The 25,445-nt window shown below is 41.2% G+C and overlaps 1 protein-coding gene across 2 annotated transcripts; it reads left to right on the forward strand.

Annotated features, from left to right (window-relative positions):
* The first annotated feature begins 2,374 nt into the window (after positions 1–2,374).
* On the forward strand, positions 2,375–24,944 carry asap3 (ArfGAP with SH3 domain, ankyrin repeat and PH domain 3). 2 transcript variants are annotated; one of them, XM_053336240.1, is made up of 26 exons: positions 2,375–2,688; positions 5,982–6,054; positions 8,445–8,590; positions 10,132–10,206; positions 11,800–11,849; positions 12,474–12,597; positions 13,325–13,410; positions 13,755–13,830; positions 14,933–15,019; positions 15,382–15,491; positions 16,226–16,295; positions 16,433–16,520; positions 16,804–16,852; positions 17,664–17,830; positions 17,951–18,084; positions 18,253–18,344; positions 18,460–18,640; positions 19,652–19,737; positions 19,844–19,959; positions 20,055–20,122; positions 21,160–21,267; positions 21,440–21,662; positions 22,039–22,327; positions 22,436–22,646; positions 22,801–22,932; positions 23,075–24,944. In XM_053336240.1, the coding sequence occupies exons 1-26, from the start codon at positions 2,563–2,565 to the stop codon at positions 23,147–23,149; spliced, it is 3,042 nt and encodes a 1,013-aa protein (XP_053192215.1). In that variant the 5' UTR covers positions 2,375–2,562; the 3' UTR covers positions 23,150–24,944. The 2 variants fall into 2 exon arrangements, with proteins under 2 accessions (XP_053192215.1, XP_053192216.1); XM_053336241.1 differs by having other exon boundaries at positions 22,801–22,928.
* Positions 24,945–25,445: the final 501 nt, after the last annotated feature.

Raw genomic sequence — 25,445 nt, forward strand, 5'->3', positions numbered from 1 at the left:
AGACACAACCACCATTCTCCACTATTCACTGAATGCCAGTAATAAGCAGTCACAGAGAACAGATAAAACCCTTTTACCACACACTAAGTCTATTTTTTGCTCAAGTCAACCTCAAGTTGCATATAGAGCTGTGTTTAATCTTCCCTTTATGAAGATAATGGAGAGAGGGCAGGCTATTACAGTTAAGTGCTATTACCATGTTATGCCACATATGCCTACATAAAATTTCCTTTGGGTTATAATAAATAACCGCAGACTAGACTATCAGACTTCATTAAAAATGATTTCATGACTGTGGCATGGTTTTAGGCTTTAGATGGCAATTTACAGACATGTCAACGTTAGAAAATAATTATGTTTTGATGCCACACATGTTAAACGTAGCCTAAAGAATACATATAGAATGGTTGCCATGTTTGGGTTTCCCTGTCCTCATCTTTCTTTATCCACTATAACTAAAATGGACGTGTGCTAAGGCAATACTTACAATAAGATTTGTGACACTTTATGACACAATGAGACTGCGTCACATTTTTAACATCAGCTTTTTAGGCAATTGGTCTATAATACTGATAAACGGATTTGTGTATTTTTGTTATAGTGTTGGAGATATGTGACATAATAAGAGGCAAGGCCTACTAAAATAGCCTATACTTAATTTTTATGAGAGATTTTTTTTTTAATTATGGAAAATTGTGTATAAAACCGCATTTTTAAATATCATAACCTACTTTGGAGAGTTACCTGTCACACCTGGCAACCCGAGAGCGTGTCAAATCATTTTGACGACTGCCCACTCATTTGTCACATCAGCGTACGACTGTCAGTCCTGTATTTCAAATCCCTAAAGAGACATTGACGACTGGAGAAACATAGGTAAGTCATAATCAATTTAGTCAAATGTGTGCCTTGATTTTAGTTGTATAATTTAAAGCGTCTGCTATTTCCACTCAAGTAATTTGAAGTGCCTACTAGCGACATCTAGCCGCGGCATCTGTGGGTGCCGCAAGAAATTCCGCAGAAAATGCCGCAAAAAATGCCACGGAAAGTGCCTACTAGCGACATCTAGCTGCGGCATCTCTGGGTGCCGCAAGAAATGCCGCGGAAAGTGCCGCTGCCGGCGGCAGCCAGCGGCACTTTCTGCGGCATCTCTGGGTGCCGCAAGAAATGCCGCGGAAAGTGCCGCTGCCGGCGGCAGCCAGCGGCACTTTCTGCGGCATCTCTGGGTGCCGCAAGAAATGCCGCGGAAGATGCCGCTGCCGGCGGCAGCCAGCGGCACTTTCTGCGGCATCTCTGGGTGCCGCAAGAAATGCCGCGGAAGATGCCGCTGCCGGCGGCAGCCAGCGGCACTTTCTGCGGCATCTCTGGGTGCCGCAAGAAATGCCGCGGAAGATGCCGCTGCCGCAAATTGAGCCAGCCCCTACTGAGATAATGTTGGCAAATGTGTGGTTTTGAGGGGAAACCAAAGGGAGCCACTATATTTGACACTGCTTCTGAAAATCTGCACATCATAGTGTATTATATTACTGCTCTCCCTGAGGCAAAGGTTCAGTGATACACCTCCTTTCTTTGAATTGACAGGCTTGACAGTCCCAGGCATGCAGGAGATGTATGTTCTTCACACAACACAAAGTCTTGTTTTTTCCACCTCTCTGATGCACTCTTTCCTTTCATTCTGTCAGATGATTACAGGAGAAGGTCAGTGAGGAGGGGCTTCAGAAGTCTTCCATCAACATGCTTTCATCACATGAAAAGGAAGAGGAAACAGATTTGGATCCTCAACCTAGAGGATCAAGGTGCAAGTATCCCATGAGGCTTTACACCTTCAAACTCCCGATTAAAGAGTTGTGCACATAAAATTATCTTCTTGAATTTCACAACTGCACAGATGTGATTGAGATGTGATAAACGTGTGATACATATGTGTTGCATGTTTAAATTGTGCAAGCCTACAACATAATTTTTATTTTATTTTTAAACCATGACATATTTGGTAAAACTGCAGACGGCATAGTTCTCTTCTTTGTATGCCTCAGTGCAATACTCTGGCTCAGCACCATCACCTCATCCATTGACATTCCTCTCCTTTAGTGAAGTCTGTGAATGAGGCATTCTGCATATCCATGGCGACCATACTGCAGACTCTCTTGAGTTTGCATAGAAATGAGAAGTAAGAATGAAAGAGACGGAGGGGAGGACACACATACACACTCTTTTCTCTCTACGCAGTGTGTGCCAGAAAGCACAAACATTCCCACGTGATGATGGAGTTAGCTCCCTCCCTCGCTGGGCGCACAATAGCGCGCTGGCGCACCTCTACGCGCACACATTCACAGTCGAGTCTAAACTCGGTCAGAGCTCAGGTCAGGTTTTAAACAACCTTCCACTTAGAAGACGCTGTTTTATGAGCTAAACACTCTGAGGATTACACTTTCGTTGCAGTTTCCACACAGAGGAGGAGGAGATGGCTGCGACGTTTACTTCAAATGGGAATTAAATACGCGCTTGAAACTTTTGCCTACTTTTCTCCTCAGTGATTGTCGGACAGTTTTCCTTCCAAACATGCCGGAGAGAATAAGCATTTCGGACTTTGTGATCCTTACAAACGAGGATCTGTCTTCGCCTGGGACGTCAAGTTTTCAGTCCAAAATGAGCGACTGTCGGAACACAGTTTCAATCGTGGAGGAGGTGAGAAAGAGAGAGAGACAGACTGGCGGGCAGTGCAGAGAAACACGCACCTTTTGTCTGTTTACCTGTTCATATTGTCAACCATATGCGTGTGGCTCAGACTGAATAATAAATCTCACCTTGAGGCTAGCCTACTTTTAGCTGACAGCGTTGGCTGGGGTTTCACAGCAGGGCAGGCACAGTAAAGATCAAAGACTTTTTTTGGTTAACATTTTCCTTCCTTTTCTTGTTCAGCATAGTTTCCAGGTGAGCACAGATGTGCCTCTGCTTTTTTACAAGGCAGTAACTGAGTTCCCAAAATTGCTATACAAAACTGGCAAATTGCAAAGAATGGGTGTGCAAAAATGCAGGTGCAAGTGCAAGAAAAATCAGCATAAACTTACAGTGTGTTGGGGAAACTTGCACATGTCTGTGGTGTGTTGATTTTGGGTGACAAGGATTGTTTTTCCTGCTTTTAATACAGGGGATTTAGATTTAGGTGCAGGTTGGTAGTTCATTGTTTGCAGCATTTTCATAACATTGGACCCACAAAACTGGTTATTGGCCTTAGCATTGCTTGTTAGTTTGCGTGTGCGGTGTGCTGGTGCAATACTGCCTTCAGGAAAGGCTGGATGTCAGCATGCATTGTGATTTCAGTGCTGGCTGGCCTGGTCCAGTAGAAAAGAAGAAAGGTTACATGAGGTTACATTTTGCATACAGAGTTTACTTGGCTTTGTCTTCCATCTCCTGGAAATCGAATGGGACACACACATAACACACACACCAGAAAGAAGTGTGGCCTTTGTAACAGAAAAAAAATACTGTGCGTGTGAGTAACTGTGCATGCATGTGCACATGTTTGCAAGCATGTCAATGAAGGCCAGTTTGTCTGTTTGAACTGGCACTTTGGCTCAAGGCCTGCATAAGGTCTTTCTCTGTGTGTGTGCATGCTTGTGTTTGTTTGAAATCTGTTCTCCCAAAGCTTCTCGGGCAAAGGAGGAAACACAGGGAGGCTGCCATGAACTCTGCCATAAAACAAATAATCCAAGTGTGCATACAAAGTAATCCTTCCTTGTCTGTCTTCCTTGTGACAAAACTCATCCACTGTAGCTCAAGATAGATTTCTGCATTCAGTTCACATTAGTTTGAATCATCATGGTTTTGCAGTTACAAATTGAGATATTGAGATAAATTCACCATGTGGAAAAAATTATACCATTTCTAATGCAGTGGTTGCTCCACAGCAATAATTAATTAATTAAGTCCCTAGCTCGGGTATCCTCATGCTATTAAATGATGGGATCTAACTGATACTTCACCTCCTAATGCAGGGAGTCCAATAAAGCATATCAGACATGAAAGGTCTTTAGTCTTTGGACTTTTCAGGCTAGAAACCGTGGCTGTTGAGCATAAATGAAGTAGTGTCCAGGTTTTATAAAGAGACTAGTCTTAGGCAGCTGTCTGATGTATTTATCTTGGGCTAATGTCCTTATTTATGGCCATGACACACTGGAAAATACATAGCTGGAATAGCTGCTCTGGGGAGGGACATGTTGGAATCCTACACATGTCCACACAGACAGACAGACGCGCACACAAATGTAAATCCTTGTATAGAGAGATATATTGTTATTCTGTTTAGACTGTTCAGCAGGGCAGGCTTGATTAATAGCTGAGGTAATGTGTGGGCATGATTGTGGTTAATGGCGGCAGGCAGGGAGACAGAAACACCATTTAACCACACACACACTCGGCTACTTGTTACTTATTACTTCTGATTAGAGACAACGATAAAGGGAGAGAGACGGGGATAAGGAATGGTTTCATTTACTATAGCTGTAAGCTGTAGTTGGATTCATGTCATTCCCAGCAACAGTTTTAGAAACAGATGTTTAATATTCTAAATGATGAACATGTTGCTATAAAATATTCTAGGTTTTCATGCAGATAAGTGTTTCATCATGCCCAGTTGATTTGGTAAATAAGGATCAGATATCAGCTTGTCATGAAATATTAAACTCTTCTGCCAGCAGTCCCACACACGCCCTGACAGCAGGTGTACACACAGCCACACATACAGGCACAAGCAGACACCATAGTTTCTCACCATCAGCAGACTTTCAGGTGGTTACCTTTTCCAGAATGGATGTGTGTCTGTGTTTACGTTTCTGCTTGTTTGACAGTTTGTGTCTCGACTCACGGGTGGATTTGCTTACCCATTTGTGTGTCCTTGTGCTCAGATTGATTTCACAAAATTCAACAAACACAACCTGTTTTGTTGGCCTGCACCAGCTTGTTTCCACCATGTTTCCAGCTTACCAAGCAGAGGAAACTACAGCAGCAGATGCAGCAGTGGTGGCCAGCAGCTCCCAACTCCAGTCTCCATTAAATCACACCATTCATTGTCTGCAGTTGCATAACACCCACATCGCCTTTTAATTAGGGAGCTAACACTTTGGGAGTGGACTTGACCAGGAAGGACTGTGGTGTGTAAACAACACCATCTAACAAGGCAGAGTCTCTGTTAAGTCAAGATTACTGACTCATTAAAGCTATTTCTAGTGGCTATTTCTGACGTAGGTGGAGTACCACATGTCTAGCTCAGTGAAACAAGTGGCCTGTGTGAGGAAAATAAAGAAGATGTAGTTTCAGACCTTGTTGATTCGGAAGAGGTTGATTATCCAAATACAATAAAGCCAATTGACTGCCTGCATCTGTTTTGTGCGGAAGTCTTTTTTCCTGTTGTAAAACCTCAGTCTGGTGTCAATGTGGGAAAGTGTTGTTTTGAACCTGAAAAGTGATAGTCAGACAGACAGGTGAACTAAATGTTATGGCATCATTTGGGGCTGTACGTGTTAATGCAACACAGATGATGGTGTTCCTTGCAAGTGCTTACTCACCTGTTCGCCTTAGTCACACACCGTGAGAAAATGACACTGTGAGAAAAGCAAAGCACACTGACAAACATCAGCTTAAGTCTCTCATTCCTTATTCTCTGGATGTATAAGATTTTGTATTGGATTTAATGGATTTGCCTTTTCAGATTTTTTTATTCACTGTATTATATCACTGTAGACGATGGAAGCTCCCATCAGTTTGTGTTATTTGTGAATGGTTTCTCAACTGGATTTTCAGAAAATATACAATCCAAGTCAAATGTTTGGACAATTTTCTCACTGAAGTGAATGGGAAGATGACCATTATAAAAGTATATATTCCCTGGCACCAAGAGTTGATTCATTTCAAGTTGAATCATGTTTATTGGAATTGGATTTTAATTTGAGATACCTGTCCTTGTCCCATGTTTTTTGCAGTCTCTGGAGATGGACCACACAACTCTACAGAAGATGAAGAAGATGATCAAAGCTATCCACACATCTGGACTCAGTAAGTGTCAATATATCACAGACTATAGTCTCATTCATAAAATACATTACTAGATTTATAAAACAGTCCCAACTCAAGTTTTAGTTACTAGCCTTTTCTGGAGCTTTTAACTTGATCACACGGTTTCCTCAGTGGATGGAGTTTGCACATTTGTCATGGGGGTAGATATGTTGACATGCATGCTCCGTAGCTGTTACGGTTTCATTTCTCATACATGTTGACTGTAAGTTAAACATCAAAGTTCATTCCTGACTTTAAAAAACGTAGTTTGACATGAGAATCCCAGCTTACAATTTTTTTCTGGAGTTGTAATCAGTGGATGGACCATTTGATACATAGAGAAAGTTCAGGGAAAAGCTAGTAAGTGCACCGACCTGTAGTTGGGACTATTATGTCAAGCTATTATCTCCACAGTTAAGAATAAACTTTCATGCGTAACACATTACCGCAACATTTGACCTCTGATAAGAAGCGAAGAAGGATGTATGTCCGCACAAATGAAGCATGTCAACACAGCAGCCAGTTTTTAAGTAAAGGTCAGCCTCTATTATGGCAGGATGAGCTGATAGGGGAGCCTCCACATAATTAATTGCACAAGCCTAGTTTAGATGACATCATCAAGCTAGTGTGGGCTGTGGTGTTTATGAGTGAGGCCCCTTGTTATGGCACCAGGGTGCGTGGGTAGATGGGTGATTGTGTTTACATTCATACAATTCAGATGGTTTTTGTGGTGCATGTGTATGTGCCTGTGTTAAGGTAAAAGGTATGTGCGGTTTGAGCAACAACGAGGTGCTCAGTTTACAGGGACCTGACCGAACTGTGGGTTCACTGCGTAAATGTTTTATGAGTGTGTGTCATGTCGGTCCACGTCACCAAATCTTGCCATCGATCTCTCAGATGTGAACATGCATAAGATGTGAGTGTTCACCTCAAAAATGTGGGGGAGAAACTGAAGAACTGCATAACATATCCTGAAGTTGTTTTTCTGAACTCGCTTACAAAGCCTGCTTCCCATTTTAAGGCTTTAACTCATAGTTTTTAGAGCAAAAATGAGTCAGAGAGCCAGCTGCCTAGAATTAGGCAACCAGATATGGTCAGCAGGAGTATAATGCTTAGTGATTATTCTCTCTCCGTCCCTTTTTCTTCCTCAGTGTCTAAGTAAAATCATGTGGGTTAGTTCCAGTAATAAGATGCTGGGAGCCCCGCCCCTTCATTCATTATGTTACTGAACCCCTTAATCAGTCTGTGTGTTAATCATGGATCGACAGTCTGACTCACCACACATACACACAGAGTCATACGCCCCCTCCTTCCTCAAACAGGTCTGATGGCCCGTTATTTTATCACACATGCAAAAACTCACACACGCATACATACTGAGATACTCTCTTCTTTCGTTCTCTGTTCCCATAAACCGCTAAGCACCCCTTTTTTTGCCAAGATGCTGTGGCTTGTGCTGTGAGTGTGTGTGTGTGTGTGTTCTGGCAGAGGAATGAAAGAGCTGAGTTGCTCTGCTGGCATCTAGAAGTTGAAGGTCAGCTGTAAAATCATCCTCAGAGCTCTTCTGTGACTCAGCTGTTTGTTGTTTGATAGATGCATGTATGTTATTTGGTGCAGTACAATACTTGATGCTAGACCATGTAGCCAGAGGGACTCAGTGTTCCTGCTGCCCCCTTGATTTCTCCTCCTGCAGCTTATCTACATTCTTTCCTTAAATTCACAGTTTTGCTGTCATACAAAATGTTCTACTTTTGCCTCTCAGCCAGTTTAATGCAAGTCTGTCTCCCAGCCGTGGCCAGTTCACCATTCTGTGTTTACCTTTAAGAGTGGAAATTGGCACCGAAAACACTAACTAACGGTGCTCTTTCGTCTTTGTGTCTGTTTAGTCTGCTATGGGCACTTCTGCAGAAGTTTGGTCCATATGTTTCTTTAAATTACAACCAACAAAATATTCAATCTTAACCTTAATGTCTGGGTTTTACTAAAATCACCGAATGCATTTCCATATGACATTCTTTTGTAGTTGTTAATCAGGTGCACATTTTGTTGAAACATGTTGTTAACACAATGTAAACCATTCTGGTGCCAGTCTGAGTTCAGACTTTTTCCATCAGCCTTTTTACTGAAATTCTGCAGACTGAAAGTCCACTAAGGTTCTGACCCTTGGAATAGTGTGAGGGAAACATGGGTCTCTATGTTTGCCTGTACCCTGCACCAGGATGGGTGGAAACCAGTGCTAATTTGTCCCACATGCGTGTCTTGTTAAAATAGTTTCACTGCAATGGGGCAAGTCAGTCTCCCCTTTTTCTAATTTTCTGCACATCTAACTTAAGTCATTTTTTATTGTCTATGTCTACACTGACTCAGTGTGCATATGTGTTGTATTTCAGACCACGCAGAGATCAAGGAGCAGTATCTTGAGGTGCTGGAGAACATGGGGAATAGCCACCTGACCCAAGACAACAACGAAGTCTCCACAGGCTTCCTCAACCTAGCTGTGTTCACCAGAGAGGTCACAGCCCTCTTCAAAAATCTGGTGAGAAAAGAGGAGAAGCATTTTGAGACAATGGGGAAGGGAAAGGGAAAGAAGACAGGTTTCCTCAAATTATCTGCCTTAACTGTAAAGTTCATCACACACACAAAACCTTGTGAGACATGAGGGGAGGGGACATGAGATTCAATGGAAATAAAAAACAAAACAAAAAAAGGAAAGAGAAGCCTCCAAAATCCCACAATGATGAGGCAAAATTTTTGAGAAGTAAGATATAAATCAGCTAAATTTAAATAGTGTTTATGTGACACTGCAGCAGGTGGTTGAACCCCAAATCTGCCTGAATAAAATGTTGTATGTGTTTGTTAATTGGGACAATCTGAAAAGTGTGCATGCACCCGCATGCATGCATGAAAGCATGGAGGGAGGGTGTTTTCAACAGCTGCACGCTCATGCCTCTTGACTCCAAAAGCTGAAGTACTCCGGAACCCTCCCACTGATAGTTTCTATGGCAATGATAATTCATCCCAGACCTCCATGTATGAGTCAACACACACACCGTCTCGTCTCATACCCCTTCCCTCCAATGTGTCAATCAAGATCTCACAGGGGACTACAGGCCTTACAGATGTGAAGAGGAAGTGGGTCCAAAAGGCTAACAGTAGTGTGATTTAAAGAGCTGAGCTACAAAATCAACCTGTGTGTGTGTGTGTGTGTGTGTGTGTGTGTGTGTGTGTGTGTGTGTGTGTGTGTGTGTGTGTGTGTGTGTGTGTGTGTGTGAGAGAGAGAGAGAGACTATGTGTGTGTGTTAATACAGGTATGCCTACATTGATCCGTGTCATCTGTATGTGTTGACACTTTGGGAGTAGGTATTTTTCCGCCTCTGTGTATTATCCATTAGATAACTAAGCTTTATGGATGCCAACTAAAACAAATCTCAAGGCCTCTGTGTCAATATATCAAGGTCAGCACAGCAGCCAGCTGGTAGGTGGACATTATTTATATCAAGACCAGGATGCAGCTTTGTCATCCACAAGGATCCATGGAAAGACGGCAGGGACAATGATAAACCAAGGTGTATAAGGACAGGAGATTATGGATAATGTATGAGCCATGTTGCATGTGTAAGTAAAGATGTAATATATATCCTAAAGGGGAATTAAGTAGTAATTATGTATCACTGTAAAGCATAACCTGTTGAAGTTGTGCTGCTTTTTTGTGATTCATTCTCCCCAGATACTCAATAGACTCCATCCAATTATATAGTAAATTAATTTCAATTTCCTCTTTACTTTACACAAATAATAATAGAAGACATTGCATCATGCTCCCACTTGGATCCAAAAATCGTATTTTTTCATTATGAATTACTTTCCAGTGTTTTCTTGACTCGATGACTCACCGGTTCAAAGTGACTGAATCACCATGTTTTTAAGGTTATCCACATTAATTCCCAGAAATGTAAGTCCATAGGGAGATAAGGACTGTAAAACATATGAGTTTGCCTGCAGGAGATAAGGACCTCTTGTGATGTTAGGCGGGATGTTTTTAACTCTCTCTACTTCTTTTACTTTCACTTTCTTTAGGTGCAAAACCTCAACAACATCATGGCTTTTCCTTTGGAAAATGTTCTGAAATCAGAGCTACGGGACAGCAGATTAGTAAGTCTAATTTTCAGTACATATTAATAAAAGACATAAAAAACCTTTGTTGAATTAACTATGAGTTGTTTTCATTGTCTTGTTTTTGGACTGAGAGAATGCAGTACCTCAAATCTACCCTTAAGTTGTTTCTGCATTGTCCAGTTTCTATCAAATTGAACAGTTCAGTTTTAATTTGAACTTGAACAGTACAGAAACCAACTTTGCTCAGTTTTGGTGAAAGTACACCAGTATGTACACACAACTGAATTATGAGAAACTATTCTTAGTAATATGGATGTGACATCTAAGCAGGCATTGTTCATTTAACCCTGCTACAGCCCCATCATTTCAGCAAACTATCCGTAATTTAGCCTTTGGCATGGGGGGAGATAACATTGAAGATCCCAGAATTATGTCAACATAACCGCAACTGATCTTTTATTATAATATGATATAATATCACAGTTTTGTCATGCATAAAGGGACGTTCAGTGCAGCACCCATGCTAAATCTATTTGCATACTTTGTGTCACAATGTAAAGTCGGTTTTTAGGGTGAATTTCCTGTTTACCTAGATAATGATTTCTGTCTGTGTTGTCGACATACTGTATTTGACGTTTTGCTTAATCTCGTTTTATGGAAACTTGTCAATAAAGAACAAAAATCGTCTGCAAAAAATAGTGAAAGAAGCCAGTAAAGTAATTGGCATGCAGCAGCTCTCTCTTCTGTCAGAGATCTTTGACAGGCTTGTTTTTAAAAAAGCATGGTCAATCTTGTCCAGCTCTGATCATCCACTTTTGGAGGAATTCATCCCCCTGCCATCTGGACGGAGATTTAGGCTACCTCGAGCACGAACAAATAGGTTCAAATTTTCTTTTGTCCCACGTGCTATCAATACAGTTAACCTGTACAAACCCTAAAAAACAACATTTCTTATTTTTATTCGGATTGAAATTGTTCTTATCTAAATTGTTATTTGTTTGTGTTGTATGTCACTGTTTATTTATCTATTTATGGTTGTTGTGTTAGTTGTTTTTTGTTACTGTCACTGCAAACCAAATTTCCCCTCGAGGGACAATAAAGCTCTGAACTGAACTGAACTGAACTGAGTCCACTAGGATATTGGATAAGATCAGGCTGTTTATGCAGATTAATGAATAAGACCTGGCTACGTTCTGATACCAAACAGATCTTGCCCAGTATTTGGCCTTTTGATTTCTCATAGCAACAGACTTGTGAGTAATAACAGACTAATGCTATTGTAAGCTCCTGTCTCTGCCCTGTCTTTTAAAACAGCTGATTGGACAGGTGAATGTTGCTGTAACTGTTACTAAAAATCCAGTTGAACCAGATAGAAGACTAGTCGGCCTAATATGAGTAATCATGTTAAGTCACAATAAATGTCTAGTTCCAGATAATTCCTATTACCTACTGTAAAATGAAGTACTGTAAAATACTTCAACTGCCTGAGGACTATTTTATTAATCATAATTTCCTGTTTTCTTTTCTATTTTTTTCTCTTCCCTTCCCTTTCCTTCTCCTGTTTTCTCTTCTCTACTCCTCTTTTTTCCTTTTCTTTCCTTCTTTTCTCCTATTTTCTCTTCTCTACAGGAGCTCAAGAAACAGATGGAGAAGAGTTGGAAGGAGTATGACATAAAAATGTGATTAACCATATTGTTATACTTATTTGTGCGTCACCACCCCAGTTCTTGTTTGTGTGGTGTGTTATTATAATCCTGCTCTTCGTTTACAAACCTCAATGCTTTCATGAGAGATGAAAATCCTAAAACAGATGGGAATACTTAAGGAGCATCGCGCCACACATTTTCAGTTCTTGCTAGTCTTAGTAGGTCATAGAAGTCAGTGTAACAGTGGAGGTTAACAGGATAATAGTTTATTCCCCATGGCCATACCCCATTATACCGCTATGTGATAAAACTGAGGCAGCCATTGGTTGATCTCATTCTGACAGTGGTTTAAAGTGTTTTATAATGTTGTAAGGAGATTTCAGCCCTCCCATATTGTATTTCTTTTATCGAACTTCCTTTCCTCCCTTCTACTTTATAAGGAGTGTGAATGAGTTAGTGGGGGGAAAAGTTTGTGGTAGGAAGAAGCAGAACAACACTCCAAATGCTCAAATAGTTAGTCATTACTGCAAGAAAGTTACTCAGATAGTTAAAACAATCTAATGCACATTGCAAAAATGAGTACATATGTATGGATGAGAAGTCCTTCATTCTTTTTTCTCTCTCTTTCTGTCTTTCCTTCTTTCCATCCCCCATTAGAGGGAAGCTGGAGAAGGAGAGGAAAGAGAAGACCAGGCAGCTGGGGCTGATCAGGACAGAGGGATCAGATGGAGGCGAGGACATGGAGAGAGAGAGACGGACCTTTCAGCTGCAAATGTGTGAGGTGGGGGATTAGTGCCAGTTAAAATACCAGACCCAGACACCTTTCGCATACCTGAGGTGGGCTTGATATAGTTCTCATGGGTGGTCTGCCTTGTAGATTCCATATTCCAACCATGGTCAAATTGATGGCCAAGGTTGATCCCTTTTGTGTGTGTCCAGAAGTTCCTTTAATGAAAAAAATATGTTTAAGAAAGTCAAACATAATTCTAACAGGGTTGGGTTGGGTCATATACATTAGAACGTGCAGTTCAAAAAAGGATGAAACTGTTTTATGACCGACACCTGAAAGATTTCTTGTGAAATGCACTGGCAGTACTGCTATTCCCACAGGTTGTGTAGTGTCAACTGAGTACACTAATGCACATGTAGTTGGTGAAAACGTTGAGAATAGAGGGTCCAATTCTGACTGAGACCAGCTGTTTAGATGAAGAGGAGTGGCAAGGAAAATGGAATTTTTCCCTTTTCAAGGTTCAATGACTGGCTGTAGTGTTGAAATAAGGCACATGACCTTTGAAACAATGTGGAGCAGTGTCCTAAAAAAGCAAATAGCCACATAGTACAAAACATATTTAGGTTGGGATATTAAAAATGTGTAGTTTAGGGTGACCATTGAATTATGGGTACAAAAAATGCCACATTTTCATATACAGGCTTCAGATCCATTTGGCCTCTCTACAGAGAAAAGTAGTTCTGTAGCTGTTTTTAACCTTATGTGCTTATGCTTTCAGTATCTTTTGAAGATCCAGGAGCTGAAGGTGCGTCAGGGCCCTGATCTTCTCCAGAGCCTCATCAAATATTTCCAGGCCCAGCTCAGGTCAGTCTCAGCCAAAATCACCTTGTGAAATTGGAACAAGAAAAGAAAAAAACATATATGCAGTTTTGACTTCTTCTTGGCCTTAAAAGCATATGGATTTGGTTGTACCACATGGTTTTAGTAAGGGATTTTAAATAATAGTTGAGGTTCTTTGGTTTTTACTTCCTTTTGCACGCTATTATTACCATTGTTAACCATTTACCAATTTCAATCATACCGAGGGTTTTATGTGGGAACCGAGCTGCTTATACAGCTTCAGCATGTGATATTTTGCTTGGTGCACACTAGGATGTTTGGGCTGAAGAACCATCATGACTCAGCATTTGGTCTTTTTCTCATCTCAGTTTTTTTCAGGATGGCTTAAAAGCTGCAGAGAATCTTGCTCCCTTTATCGAGAAGCTTGCTGCCTCTGTTCACACGGTAAATACAGAAACTGCTGCTGGTTTATCTGTTTACCTGCATTATACACAGTCAGTGTTTATAGGGGTAAACGGAAGTCATTTTATGTCTTTAAACAATAATTTTATTATTCAGCTTTGTTATGAACTCATGATGAGGGGATGACTCAGCCTCGTATTGTCACAAAACAGTCATACACATGCATGCACATATTGATATTATCACACCCCCAATCCACCCCACACACACAGTTCCTAATTTGTCTCTCGTTCAGTCACAACAATCCAGGAAGCACTTACAGGGAAGATTTTACTGTGAATCACATGGTGTGTTACTTTTTCACAACTGCCAAAGCCTCTCTTCCTCTCTGGTCTGGACCCTAACACTCCCCCAGCTGAACCCACAGACAGAGACTGTTATTGGAGTCTGTTCCCATAAATGCTTCCTCTATTTCCAAAAGATGAAACTGAAAGGATCCCTCATTTTCATTTTTTCCCTAGTGCACACCTATTTCTCTGACCACTCAAGACTGGTTTCCGATCTGCACAGAATTTGCCTTTTTCCTTTCTGGATAGAGCACTGGAAACAAGCTGTAAACTGTGATGTTGGGAACGTTAGAGGTTTTTCTGGTTCTGCACAGGCAGACCAGATACTTGTTCAGACATGCCAGACCTCAGCCTCAGGAAGGGAGACAAAATCTGTGTTATAGATCCCAGGAAAAGAGCTGAAATATTTCAGTTAAACTGATGTATTTTAATACAGAAAAGGCACAACCTCCTAGGACTACACACCCCAGTTCTGAGCTCTGTTCTGCATTATTTAGACCATTACAAAAAGCTCTGATGTATTGTCATTCCACACCCAATTCTAGGAAACAAACCAAGAAAACGTGCATATGATATAATAAACATGGGAGAACACTAAGACATACTGTTCTTTTCTTCCAACTAGTTAAGTTTTATTACTGAATAAATAGATTTGTGTGTGTGTGTGTGTGTGTGTGTGTGTGTGTGTGTGTGTGTGTGTGTGTGTGTGTGTGTGTGTGTGTGTGTGTGTGTGTGTGTGTGTGTGTGTGTGTGTGTGTGTGTGTGTGTGTGTGTGTGTGTGTGTGTGTGTGTGTTAGGTGCGTCTGGACCAGGACGAAGAGGTGAAACAACTCACTCAGTTGAGGGATTCTCTTCGATTGCTTCTGCAAGTGGAGGGGAAAGAGGTATTCTTATTCGTAATGCAACATTATAAATCTTGTATAGTACCCAACAATCATTTGGACACAGCTTCTCATTCAAATAAGTGGGAAGTGGGATGGTGTGTCCAAACATTTGACTGTTTCTATAAAAGTACTGGAGTTCACACACTGTAGATACTGTCTTCAGTTATACTGCAACAAAATAGAGACAAAACCTGTGTTGCCCAAAACAGTCCAGGAGTATATTTGGTTAAACTGCTATTTGATACCATCAGATTACTTTCTCTTTGTTTTAAATTCTCATCATCTGCCAAGTAGTCTGCAGAAAATGAGGACTGGCTGCAAAACCTTTGATGTGAAGACCTAAATCTCTGTTTGTATCCCAGGAGTACCTGAACAGGAAGAACTCTGGCAACGGGTATAGTATCCACCAACCGCAGGGCAACAAGAAGTACGGGACAGAGAAATCTGGCTTCCTGCTCAAGAAGAGTGATGGGTGTGTAAAAACATTAGTTACAGTTGCCAGGTGTCATGTTACAGGCAGTTGTAACATAAAATTAATCAAAACTTCAAAACTGAGTATAAAACAATACTTAAATGTGTGCTTTCCATGCTACTTAATAATTGTCAGGAAAAAAACTGCTTATTAACACCAAAATGTGCAGAATCTGAGGGTTAGCTGTTCATATTTCAATAAATTGCAACAAAGTGACGAACACAATTCACTATCACTATTGAAGGCAGGATTAGATTTAGAGCTGGTTGAGTAGTAGAAAGGCATGAAGAGAGCAGGACAAGGGGACTCAAACTTTATCTAGCCCAGCTGGTCTTCATTATTATAGATGAAGATTCAAGCAGGGGCCCCTCCTGTGGAACTTATTGGCAGACTGACTTGCTGAGCCGATCCAACTTTTGCGTCATGTGCACACATACATACACACACACACGCGCGCAGATCTAGATTACAGTGTGATAAGTAAGGGGGATGTGGTTCAGTAGGGCGAATGGGAGACAGGAGGAGAGTAAACTTTCCTGAGGCCACTGACACGAAACAGAACATTTTACCTGATTTAGTCAAGATAATGAAAACAAGAATGGAGCACTGTGAATAATTTGGGCCAGTGGAGATGACCATTACTCAAACCAAGGGTATATCACTTGCTGCACTGTGAAGAAATGATCAAGGTCAGCATAGTTTTCTAAGTAGTATAATGTGTTTTTATCCTGCAGGATCAGAAAGGTGTGGCAAAAGAGGAAATGTGGAGTCAAATTTGGCTGCTTGACCATCTCCCACAGTACGGTGAGGATTAATTATTGACACTGTCCACATGAAATGAAAGTGCATTTGCCATTGAATTTTAACCCTAACCCTAACCCAAATTCTAATTCCAATTCGTCAATGCATGAGCTGACATGAACGTGTGTGTTTGTCTTCAGATCAATCGACCGCCGGCCAAATTGAACCTCCTGACCTGTCAAGTGCGGCCAGACCCAGAGGACAGGAGGACCTTTGACCTGGTCACTCGTAGGTTCATTCCTTACATTTGACCCCTACACTTTACCCTCAACATATTATCATTAAAGACTCCTTAAGAGTCATCTGCAGTGCAGCTGTGTGGCTTAGTTGGTGCTCTCATTGAAAGAAACTGGGATGAGACGAAGACCAAAGATTTCTTTTGATGAATCTAAACTGTTGTGAAGTGAAACTCATATCTCTCACATTAAAAAATTAAATCGATTTTCTTCAGTTTTTTAATTTTTTCAAGATCTCACAACAGTATCTCACCACCATTTTTCTTTCACCACAGATAATCGGACTTACCATTTCCAGGCAGAAGACGAGCAGGAATGTGTGATGTAAGCATTGAAACTACTGTAGGTTGCACATCAGCTTTATTTACTTCCTTATCTCTTGTATTTTCCCCATTGTGTAAGGATCAGCTAAGACTGCACTCAGAAAGAAAGGAGTTGCAACACTTATAATTAAGTAGAAAGATTAAGATTGCTTAGTTAAAGGGAGGAGTATATAATTGGATGGTGTGTGTGCACTGAAAAAAAAAAGCAGATCTGACAATGGACAAAAAGCGAGCAAAACTAAAAGATGCTTAAAGAAAAAGTTGTCCTCTAGGAGACCCCTGATCCAGCTGGTGTTGGGTGGGACTTCTCTGTAGCCACAGACAGCAAGCAAGGGAACTTTCTGTGTGGTAATGTGGGGATGAAGGGGAGTGCATGTGGGGTTTTTCTGTCCTGTACCCTTCCCTTGTGTGTGGGCCTCCTGGCTGATGCTTTGATGTGATGTGCTTTGTGAGTTTAAGGACAGATGGAACTGGAAATAGTTTGTTCGGAAAAGTACCAGGGCTTCAGAAATGAAAGATGTGAGGTTCAGTATGAGTCTTGGTGGTGAGAACACATGAAGTTGAGAAAGTGAGAATGATGATAAATTATGACTACACAACTGAGCAAAAACACATGCAAACCACATGGTGGATTACTTTTGATCTGCAAAGAAAAAGACTGAAATGATTGATCCTCTGATTTCCCCAGGTGGAACTTCTCTGTGGCTTTCCCCTCCAAAAGAGCCATTATGAAATGTGAAAATTTGGAAAACTAATAACTTTTTGGTGGTTCAGTTAACTGTGTATTGTATGTATATTTGCTTCCACTTCAGCTGGGTGTCAGTGCTGCAGAACAGTAAGGAGGAGGCCCTAAACACAGCCTTAGTAGGGGATCAGCTCCACCTCCAAGACAGCGGGCTCCAGGAACTTTCCCGAGCCATCATAGCTGAGCTTCGACACATGCCAGGAAATGAGGCCTGCGCTGACTGCGGAGCCCCAGGTCAGCCAGCGGATGATTATGTTGGAATAAAATATGGAAATATATCATAATTTCAGCTGTGTTTTTAGATAGGCATGAGTTCCTAATAGTCTTTTGACTTTTTTGCTTTGTTTAACTTAGATCCAACATGGCTGTCAACAAATCTGGGCATCCTGACCTGTATAGAGTGCTCAGGGATCCATAGAGAGCTGGGTGTTCACTACTCCAGGATCCAATCTCTCACATTGGACCTACTCAGCACCTCTGAACTATTGGTACTAAATGCACCCATAGAAACACACTGTACACACACACACACACAAAAAGACAGACAGGGTTGCTGGATTCTCAAAAGTCGGGATTGCCCAATTACAGAACTTATGTAACTGTCTGCCTTTCATTGAAATGCCTTCATCTCACATCTTTGTGGTTGTGTGTCACAGTTGGCTGTCAGTATTGGCAACACCAGATTCAATGACATCATGGAGGCGGGCCTTCCAAATGACTCTGTCAAACCATTGCCACAAAGTGACATGTGAGTCTGTTTAGCTTTTAAATGAACTATTTCATCCTTTAACCACCAGTTGACAACAAAGACATTTTTACACTTATTGTATTTTGTCATTAAAACATGTTTCTTTCACAACAAGGAATGCAAGAAAGGAGTACATTGTGGCAAAGTACGCTGAGTGTCGTTATGTTCTACGCAAAGAGGAATCGGATCCTGGCCGGCTATATGACGCTGTGAGGAGTCGAGACCTCACTTCTCTTCTGCAGCTCTATGCTGAGGGAGCAGACCTGGCAAAACCACTCGTGCTACCTGCTGAACAGGTGAATATACAGAAATGTACATTTGCAAGTGGATTTTACACACAGGCATTTCTCCCTGAACTATGTCCTGTCAAGGTGTGTGAGTGTGGATGAATGGGTGTAATAAACCCCCTCTTCATTTTGTGACAAATTGGCTGCTCACCTGGCTTGTTTAAAAGCTCCACATTCTTTTGTGAAATATCTCAAAGGGCTTCAAACTTGTTCCTCTCGCTTAAAAACAGCAGCTGAAATGGCAAAAAATAGATAATCTCCTTAAGAGTTAAAAAAAATGTCACAACATACTGTATGTAGGAGGTGAGCAGATAGTTACAGTATGTGAAGTATGTGTTAATTGTCCTCTTGTGTGCATGGTTTATGTGGGTGGGTAGTCGGAGGCCCTCCCATCTCTTTTGGCCTTTTAATCCTGTCTTTCCTCTCCTCATTTTCTCATTTAGTTTTCCCCACCTCTGCTGTCTCCTAAAGTCTCCTCCTCCCAACGCTTCATCCTCTTGTCTTTTATCACATTCTACCCTCCTGTCATACACTTCCTGCTCAGCATAAGCAGTTTGTATGCCTAACACAGCTGACATCAGTGCGTGCGAGTGTGTATATGTGTATGTTTGTTTGTGTTAGTTGGCCCTCGTTTATTATTCCAGCTTTTAGTTCAGAGCTCACGTCTCTTGGGAACAAGTGAGACAAGCTCATTGAATTACACGTGCAATTCTCTGCTTTTCTTCTGATTGTTTTTCTTTCTTTCTTCTTGTTTTGCACTTCACATAAACACAGAATGCTTAAAGCTGTAGGAACGTGCACACAATATAGATAAGTTGTTGCTCAAGAAATCTCTGATATAAGCTTCACTGTAGTCTTACATTGGCGTTCAGGCCTAGATACAAAATAAAAACTTTACTCCTGTAACTGACAGTAAAAAAGTAGATTCTAAAGGTGAAAATGTTTTGCACAGATGGAATATCTCTTTGAGGTTGAACAGTTTGGCCTTACTTGTACTCTTTATTTTTATCACTCTTTAAGGGGATCAAAGAGACAGCTCTCCATCTTGCTGTGCGTATAGAAGAAAGAAGCTCTCTTGCGCTGGTGGATTTCCTTTGCCAGAACAGGTCAGACACTGACAAGTTGTCAAGTATGATCCATACCATATCCTTTGATAGGCTTGCTCTCTTTCAGTAAAGTCTGACATCCTCCATCTGTATGTTCACTCTATAGCAACTGTCTGGAGAAGAGAACAGCAGAAGGAAACACAGCTCTCCACTACAGTGTCCAACATCACAAGCCCGAATCTCTAAAGTTGCTGCTAAAAGCAAAGGCATCCCTACACACAGGTACCTTTTTAATCTTTAACCACGTACTCCATTTCTTTTTCAACCTGTGCAATCAGTAATTGGTTAAACCTCTCATTCATTTACTTGACCTACAGTGAACTCGGCAGGTGAGACTGCCCTTGATATCGCCAGGAGGCTGCAGCACATGCAGTGTGTTGAGCTGGTGAGAACTTCACTTTCCCTCTTTTAATTCAACTTTTAAAATGTTTTAATTCATACATTCAAAGAGTGCACACAGCCAGGAGGTAAGTTCAGCTGAGGAATCAAGTTGCAACATTAAAATACCCACCACAAAGTAATCTAAAAAAAAACAAATCAGGACAGTTTCCATAGCTGGAAATACTACCTTAAAACAACTCCCTGTGCAGCAAAGCTTGGCTAAGGACTCAGTCACAGAACAAGGAATCCTACTCTCATCAAGTCCCAGAGTGTATCATTTATAAACTGGTTTTATTTTCTTACCGGCCATCTGCCCTCCTGCATCAGACCTGCCTTGTGTAATATCCTGTTTTATTGTGCACAAGGTTGTTTTTATAGTCCTAGTTTTATAGTCTTGTTCTGTATAACCTAAGAAAGGTTACACAAGTAAGATCATTTAAAATGTGCCCTCTTCCTAATAGACACAATTAATTACATTTTATCTTGAGGTGACTGTTTATCCAAAAACTGCATTTCTATCTTCCAGTGGTTTCATTTGACCATCTCAGCTCTCTGAAAATAGTTTCTCATTTTCACTTTTTGAAACTTTCCCTAATTTGAAAATTGTCATCTGCTTAACCCAAGGTCACACTCAAGTGATTTCCCCCTAAACTCCATGGCTGACCATAATATACAGTTTCCATTGACTCATTGTGTTGATCTTAAAAGCTCTGACAGCTAATACAGAAACATTAAAATATGAGTACTTTCTTTTGCCTCAAACCAAAAAACTGGAACCCAATCACAGCCCACAAGCAGAAAAAAACAAGAAAACTCTGACTAAACCAGAAAAGCTATTTAAGTGTTAGTTTGTCAAAGCTTATCACTAAGTACACAGTTACTGCATCATAGCCGATCCTGGCTATTATATGTGTAGTACTGGATACGTGTAGTGTGTGTGTGTGTGTGTGTGTGTGTGTGTGTGTGTGTGTGTGTGTGTGTGTGTGTGTGCGAATATTCTGAGTGTTTTTGCTTATGTGTGTGTGTGTGTGTGTGTTTTAGTTGGAGCTGGCCCAGAGTGGGAAATTCAACTCTCAGATACACGTGGAGTTCATGTGGGAGACTCAGTCTCAAGAGTTCTATGACAGTGAGGATGACCTGGATGAGAAGGTAAACATCACACCCACCCAGCTTATCTCATTACTGACTTTATCTCTCAACCCAAAATGCCTGTGGATAATTTGGAGAGGTGTATTATGGGGGTTTTCCAATCTAGAAGTGAACAAAAAAAAATTGAGGAGTAACTAGAGACATTAACTTTGTGCTTCCCACTCTCTTCCAGGTGAGCCCATTACCGAAAAACCGATCCCCTCTGTCTTCAAATGGAGGTGGTGGAACTTCGTTTGCCCGCTGGAGTATGTCTAATTGTGCCAATGGTAATGCTGGTAGCAGGCCTTGTCAGACATATGAAAATCTAGACTTCCTATACAGAAATCCTCCAGCCAACAGTGCCCCCTCTGGATTATCAATGCCACCACCACTGCCTGCTAAATCCATACAAAGAGGTAAGCTGGCTTTGTATTATTAAAGCCTTCTATACTTACCACTCCTCCTTTATCTCAGTTGAACCTTTACTCATCACAACTGTTGACAACAAAGTAATTTAAAGTAAGTAAAAGAAATCTGATATCAGCAACAGGTATTTCATTATTGAAGTGAGTGTTGTATTATATAGTCAATTTGCACATTAAGCATAGATGAAGTAAAACACATGAAAATCGAGTTTGAAAAATGTATGGTGCCAGTTCAAATAAAAGACTGAAAGCTTAAGGCTACGCTCTGTATCACACTTGTTTTAGAATTAAAGGGATGACTTAAACAAAAATACAACATACAGTGCTGCTTTTGTTCTACCTTTTCACTTCTGTTTTCCCTCTACAGGTCGCTCAGACCCCCAGATCTCGGTCACAACACAGGAAGGAAACCCCTTTCCAAGACGCAGCTCTAACCCAGCCTCCCACTCCTCCAGTCCCCAGACACAGGCAAGACACAGCCCTCCTTCACCCAACACAGATAACCATGGACAAGGGGGAAGACCACCTAAGTCTCCCCACGGACAGGGAGGTCTGTTCAGGGGACAGAAGCAGACCTGGGAGGGTCACCTTGGTGCTAGTTCTGCACCTCAAAGCATCACGCCAGCATCTTCTCAGAACCACATAGGGCCTGTTAGGTAAGACAGCACAGCTACAATTTGTGTACACAACTGTGTTAATAACTATCTCCGTTTGTGTCAGTATTAACATGTGTACCTTCATGTGACTTCTTCACCCTTTTCCAGTTCAGAGAAGACCACATCCTACCGTAGGACCAGTAGTGGAGGAGGCAGCCAGGGGAAGTGTGGCGTGTTGTCTCCTAGCTGTGTGGGCAGCCAGGAGGAGCTTTACTGCAGTTTGCTGGGGAATAGTCCGGGCCTCGCCTTAACTCCCATTCCAGCTCAGTCATCCTCATCTGCCGTGACATCTGCCCCACGACCCCGCAGGAACGCCATGGTACAACCACACAGAAACATCTTTCTATTGTGTTCAGTCCTCCATGTCTTCAACTTGAGAGCATCTGGGGATTCAGAGAAAATCTTGTGAAATTTCACAGTCAGTATAAATTTGCTGGTGACGCACTGAGAAATATATTACATGTCTCCTCCAGGTTTCTGGCAGCAGGCCCCATCAGAAGCGTGTCAAGGCTTTAGTAGACTGCAGGGCCGTCAGCTCTGAGCAGCTTGCCTTTTTCAAAGATGAGATCATTGTGGTCACGGCCACTAATGACTCCCACTGGTGGGTAAGTGCAACTACAGTTCCTTGATTTCAGTAGAGTACTTCGTCCATTGCTCTTCCTGTCACACTGTGAAAAATTCCACATTAACTTGCGTTGTCAAATACGTAACATAAACTTTTCATATTTATTTTTTATATCCTAACAGGTTGGTCACATAGAGGGGGACCAATCCAGGAATGGGTCCTTTCCTGTCAACTATGTACACAAACTGACAGATTGAGGGGACATGGACATATGAAGGTACTTTGTGGTATCATACTAGAGGAACTGAACCAGCATGGGATGCTTATTGGAATTTTATTACCATCACGAAGTAGATTTTATCTACAGGAGAAGACTGTTCTATTCTTCAGGATCTAACTTGGATTTACCCGAATTCGGACTGATTGTTTTTGGAGCAAATTCAGAATACTTCCACATGAGGATATACCAGCCAAGGAAACCTGAGGATATAACTGACACTGTTTTAAGAATTTATACCCTTTAACATTTCTCCTGCTGGAAACCAACAAAGGAGCAGAAGGTTTGGACAGCCCCACGAAGCCTATAATTCCAAGGACAGTACTTCTCTTGTTGATATATCCTTGGTTTTCTGTCTGCAACATATTTTTCTAGTTGTCTAAACCCTGAATCACTATTAATAGGTACGAATGCATTTGTGGTTAGGGTAGAAACTGCTCTCATGTCAACTTGACCATTAATCACACATTTGTATTGCAGATTGTTTATGTTGGATCTGTTCTTAGAGACAAAACGTACCTGCAGGGCAAATCCCTTTAAGGCACTTTAAACTCATTCCGAAGAAATCTTCTGAAAAGTTGGCAGAGCTGTAAATGTGTACAAAGCCAGCTGCTATATAAGGATGTAGCTGCTGCTTCTTCTGAATGGAAACTGGCTAGCCATTTAAATCACAGTGAACTGAGACTTGGATGTGAGTTTCAAACCTGTCCAGTGTCTGTTACTGCCAGCCTTGGGACTCTGAAAAGTGGCTTTGTGCCTGCCAGTCTGTCTCCCTACAAAAACGCCAGGCGTCTGCCCAGGATCCAGATCTGAAACTTTAGCTCAACCATCTTGATTCTGGGCACAACTCTCTGGCTTCAAGGATAGGGGAGGATCCAGTTTCTCCAGGCTCCAGGCATCTGTCTCCGGAGAACCTGGAATAACGACAGTGTGTTGGGGGGAAAAAAGACTCTCTCAGTTCTACCAGGAAATGGCACTTAAAGAGGGCTTGTTAGTAACAGCACCCCACTGCAGTAATTTGTTCAGTGAACACACATTTACTGTAGGCACGTGTGTATCAAACCAGATACACACAAGCACACTTGCACTTACTGAAGAGTAGTTTCCAGGATGTAGAAACCTTAAGGGAAGAATTGGCAGTCTGGATGTGACTGCTCCTTTTTTTTTTTACTAGTAACCCAAATGTAACACATTTCACAGTAATTACACAAAATTTGTTGTACATACTTGTCTAAAAATGTCCACTGATGTACATAACTCCTGCTTTCTCATCTGTTCTGCATTTTAAAGGATTGTATTATTACAGATAGTGTCACCAGATGTTGTTAATTTGATGTCATGTCTCTTCTTTTCTGTATTAGTAACAGTTTAAATAGCTGTCAGAGGATGAAACGCTCACTGTATTAAGAAAAGAACCTGTCTCATTAAACTGAAAACAAACACTGATGTGACAGTGATAAGTAAAGGCAGGGAAGGCAGCCTTAGACAGGTGTGTCATCAGATGAATGTGAGACAGTAGATGTAAATACTGTAAGTAGAAATGTCAAATGTAGTCAGTAGCAAATGTGCTCATTTTAATGAGTTTGTAATATACACATTAAATATGTTTTAATAAAGGAGCATACAGTTTTAAAGTGTAAATTAGGTGATATCTTTCTGTACCTGGCGTCAGTAGAGCTGACTAATGTAGTGTAGCTGGCTCAAAGCCTGAGATCTAATCCAGGCCAAAGGTACTGAGTGTTTTATGCTCAATACAAGCACACACTGATTGAATAATTTAGTAAGTTTGGCACCGGGCAAGCACGAACGTACTCCTTGTGTAAGTAATGTGTATTATATAACTCTGTGTAACAGTATGTTCAAAAATACATATTTACACTTTCATACAGCAAAGAAATGGATTGCAATTTAGTAGATTTAAAAAAAACAATGCTGGCATGAATGTAATTGCAAGTACACACAAGTATTCCCAGTGCAGGATACCCAAGTATTACAATTCAAAATCCATGAATTTAAACTCGTATATTAGCTTTAATTACATACCAATGAAATGTAAGACTGCCTTACTTTCTTCTTTCAAAAGAAAAGCCATAAGACGGTAAGACCTGTAAGACTATTTCAACATTTAGGAGCCTTAGCAGGGCGTTTCTGCCAAAAACACCCACAGTAAATAACAATTAAAATGCTCTGGTATTGAACTTAACTGGTTCCTATGTATATACTTCTCCCTGTCATTTTCTGATGTCCTCTCGTCTTTTTCTTTGTGATACCCATTA

Source organism: Scomber japonicus, chromosome 16 (assembly GCF_027409825.1).
Source record: "Scomber japonicus isolate fScoJap1 chromosome 16, fScoJap1.pri, whole genome shotgun sequence".
Taxonomy (NCBI): domain Eukaryota; kingdom Metazoa; phylum Chordata; class Actinopteri; order Scombriformes; family Scombridae; genus Scomber; species Scomber japonicus.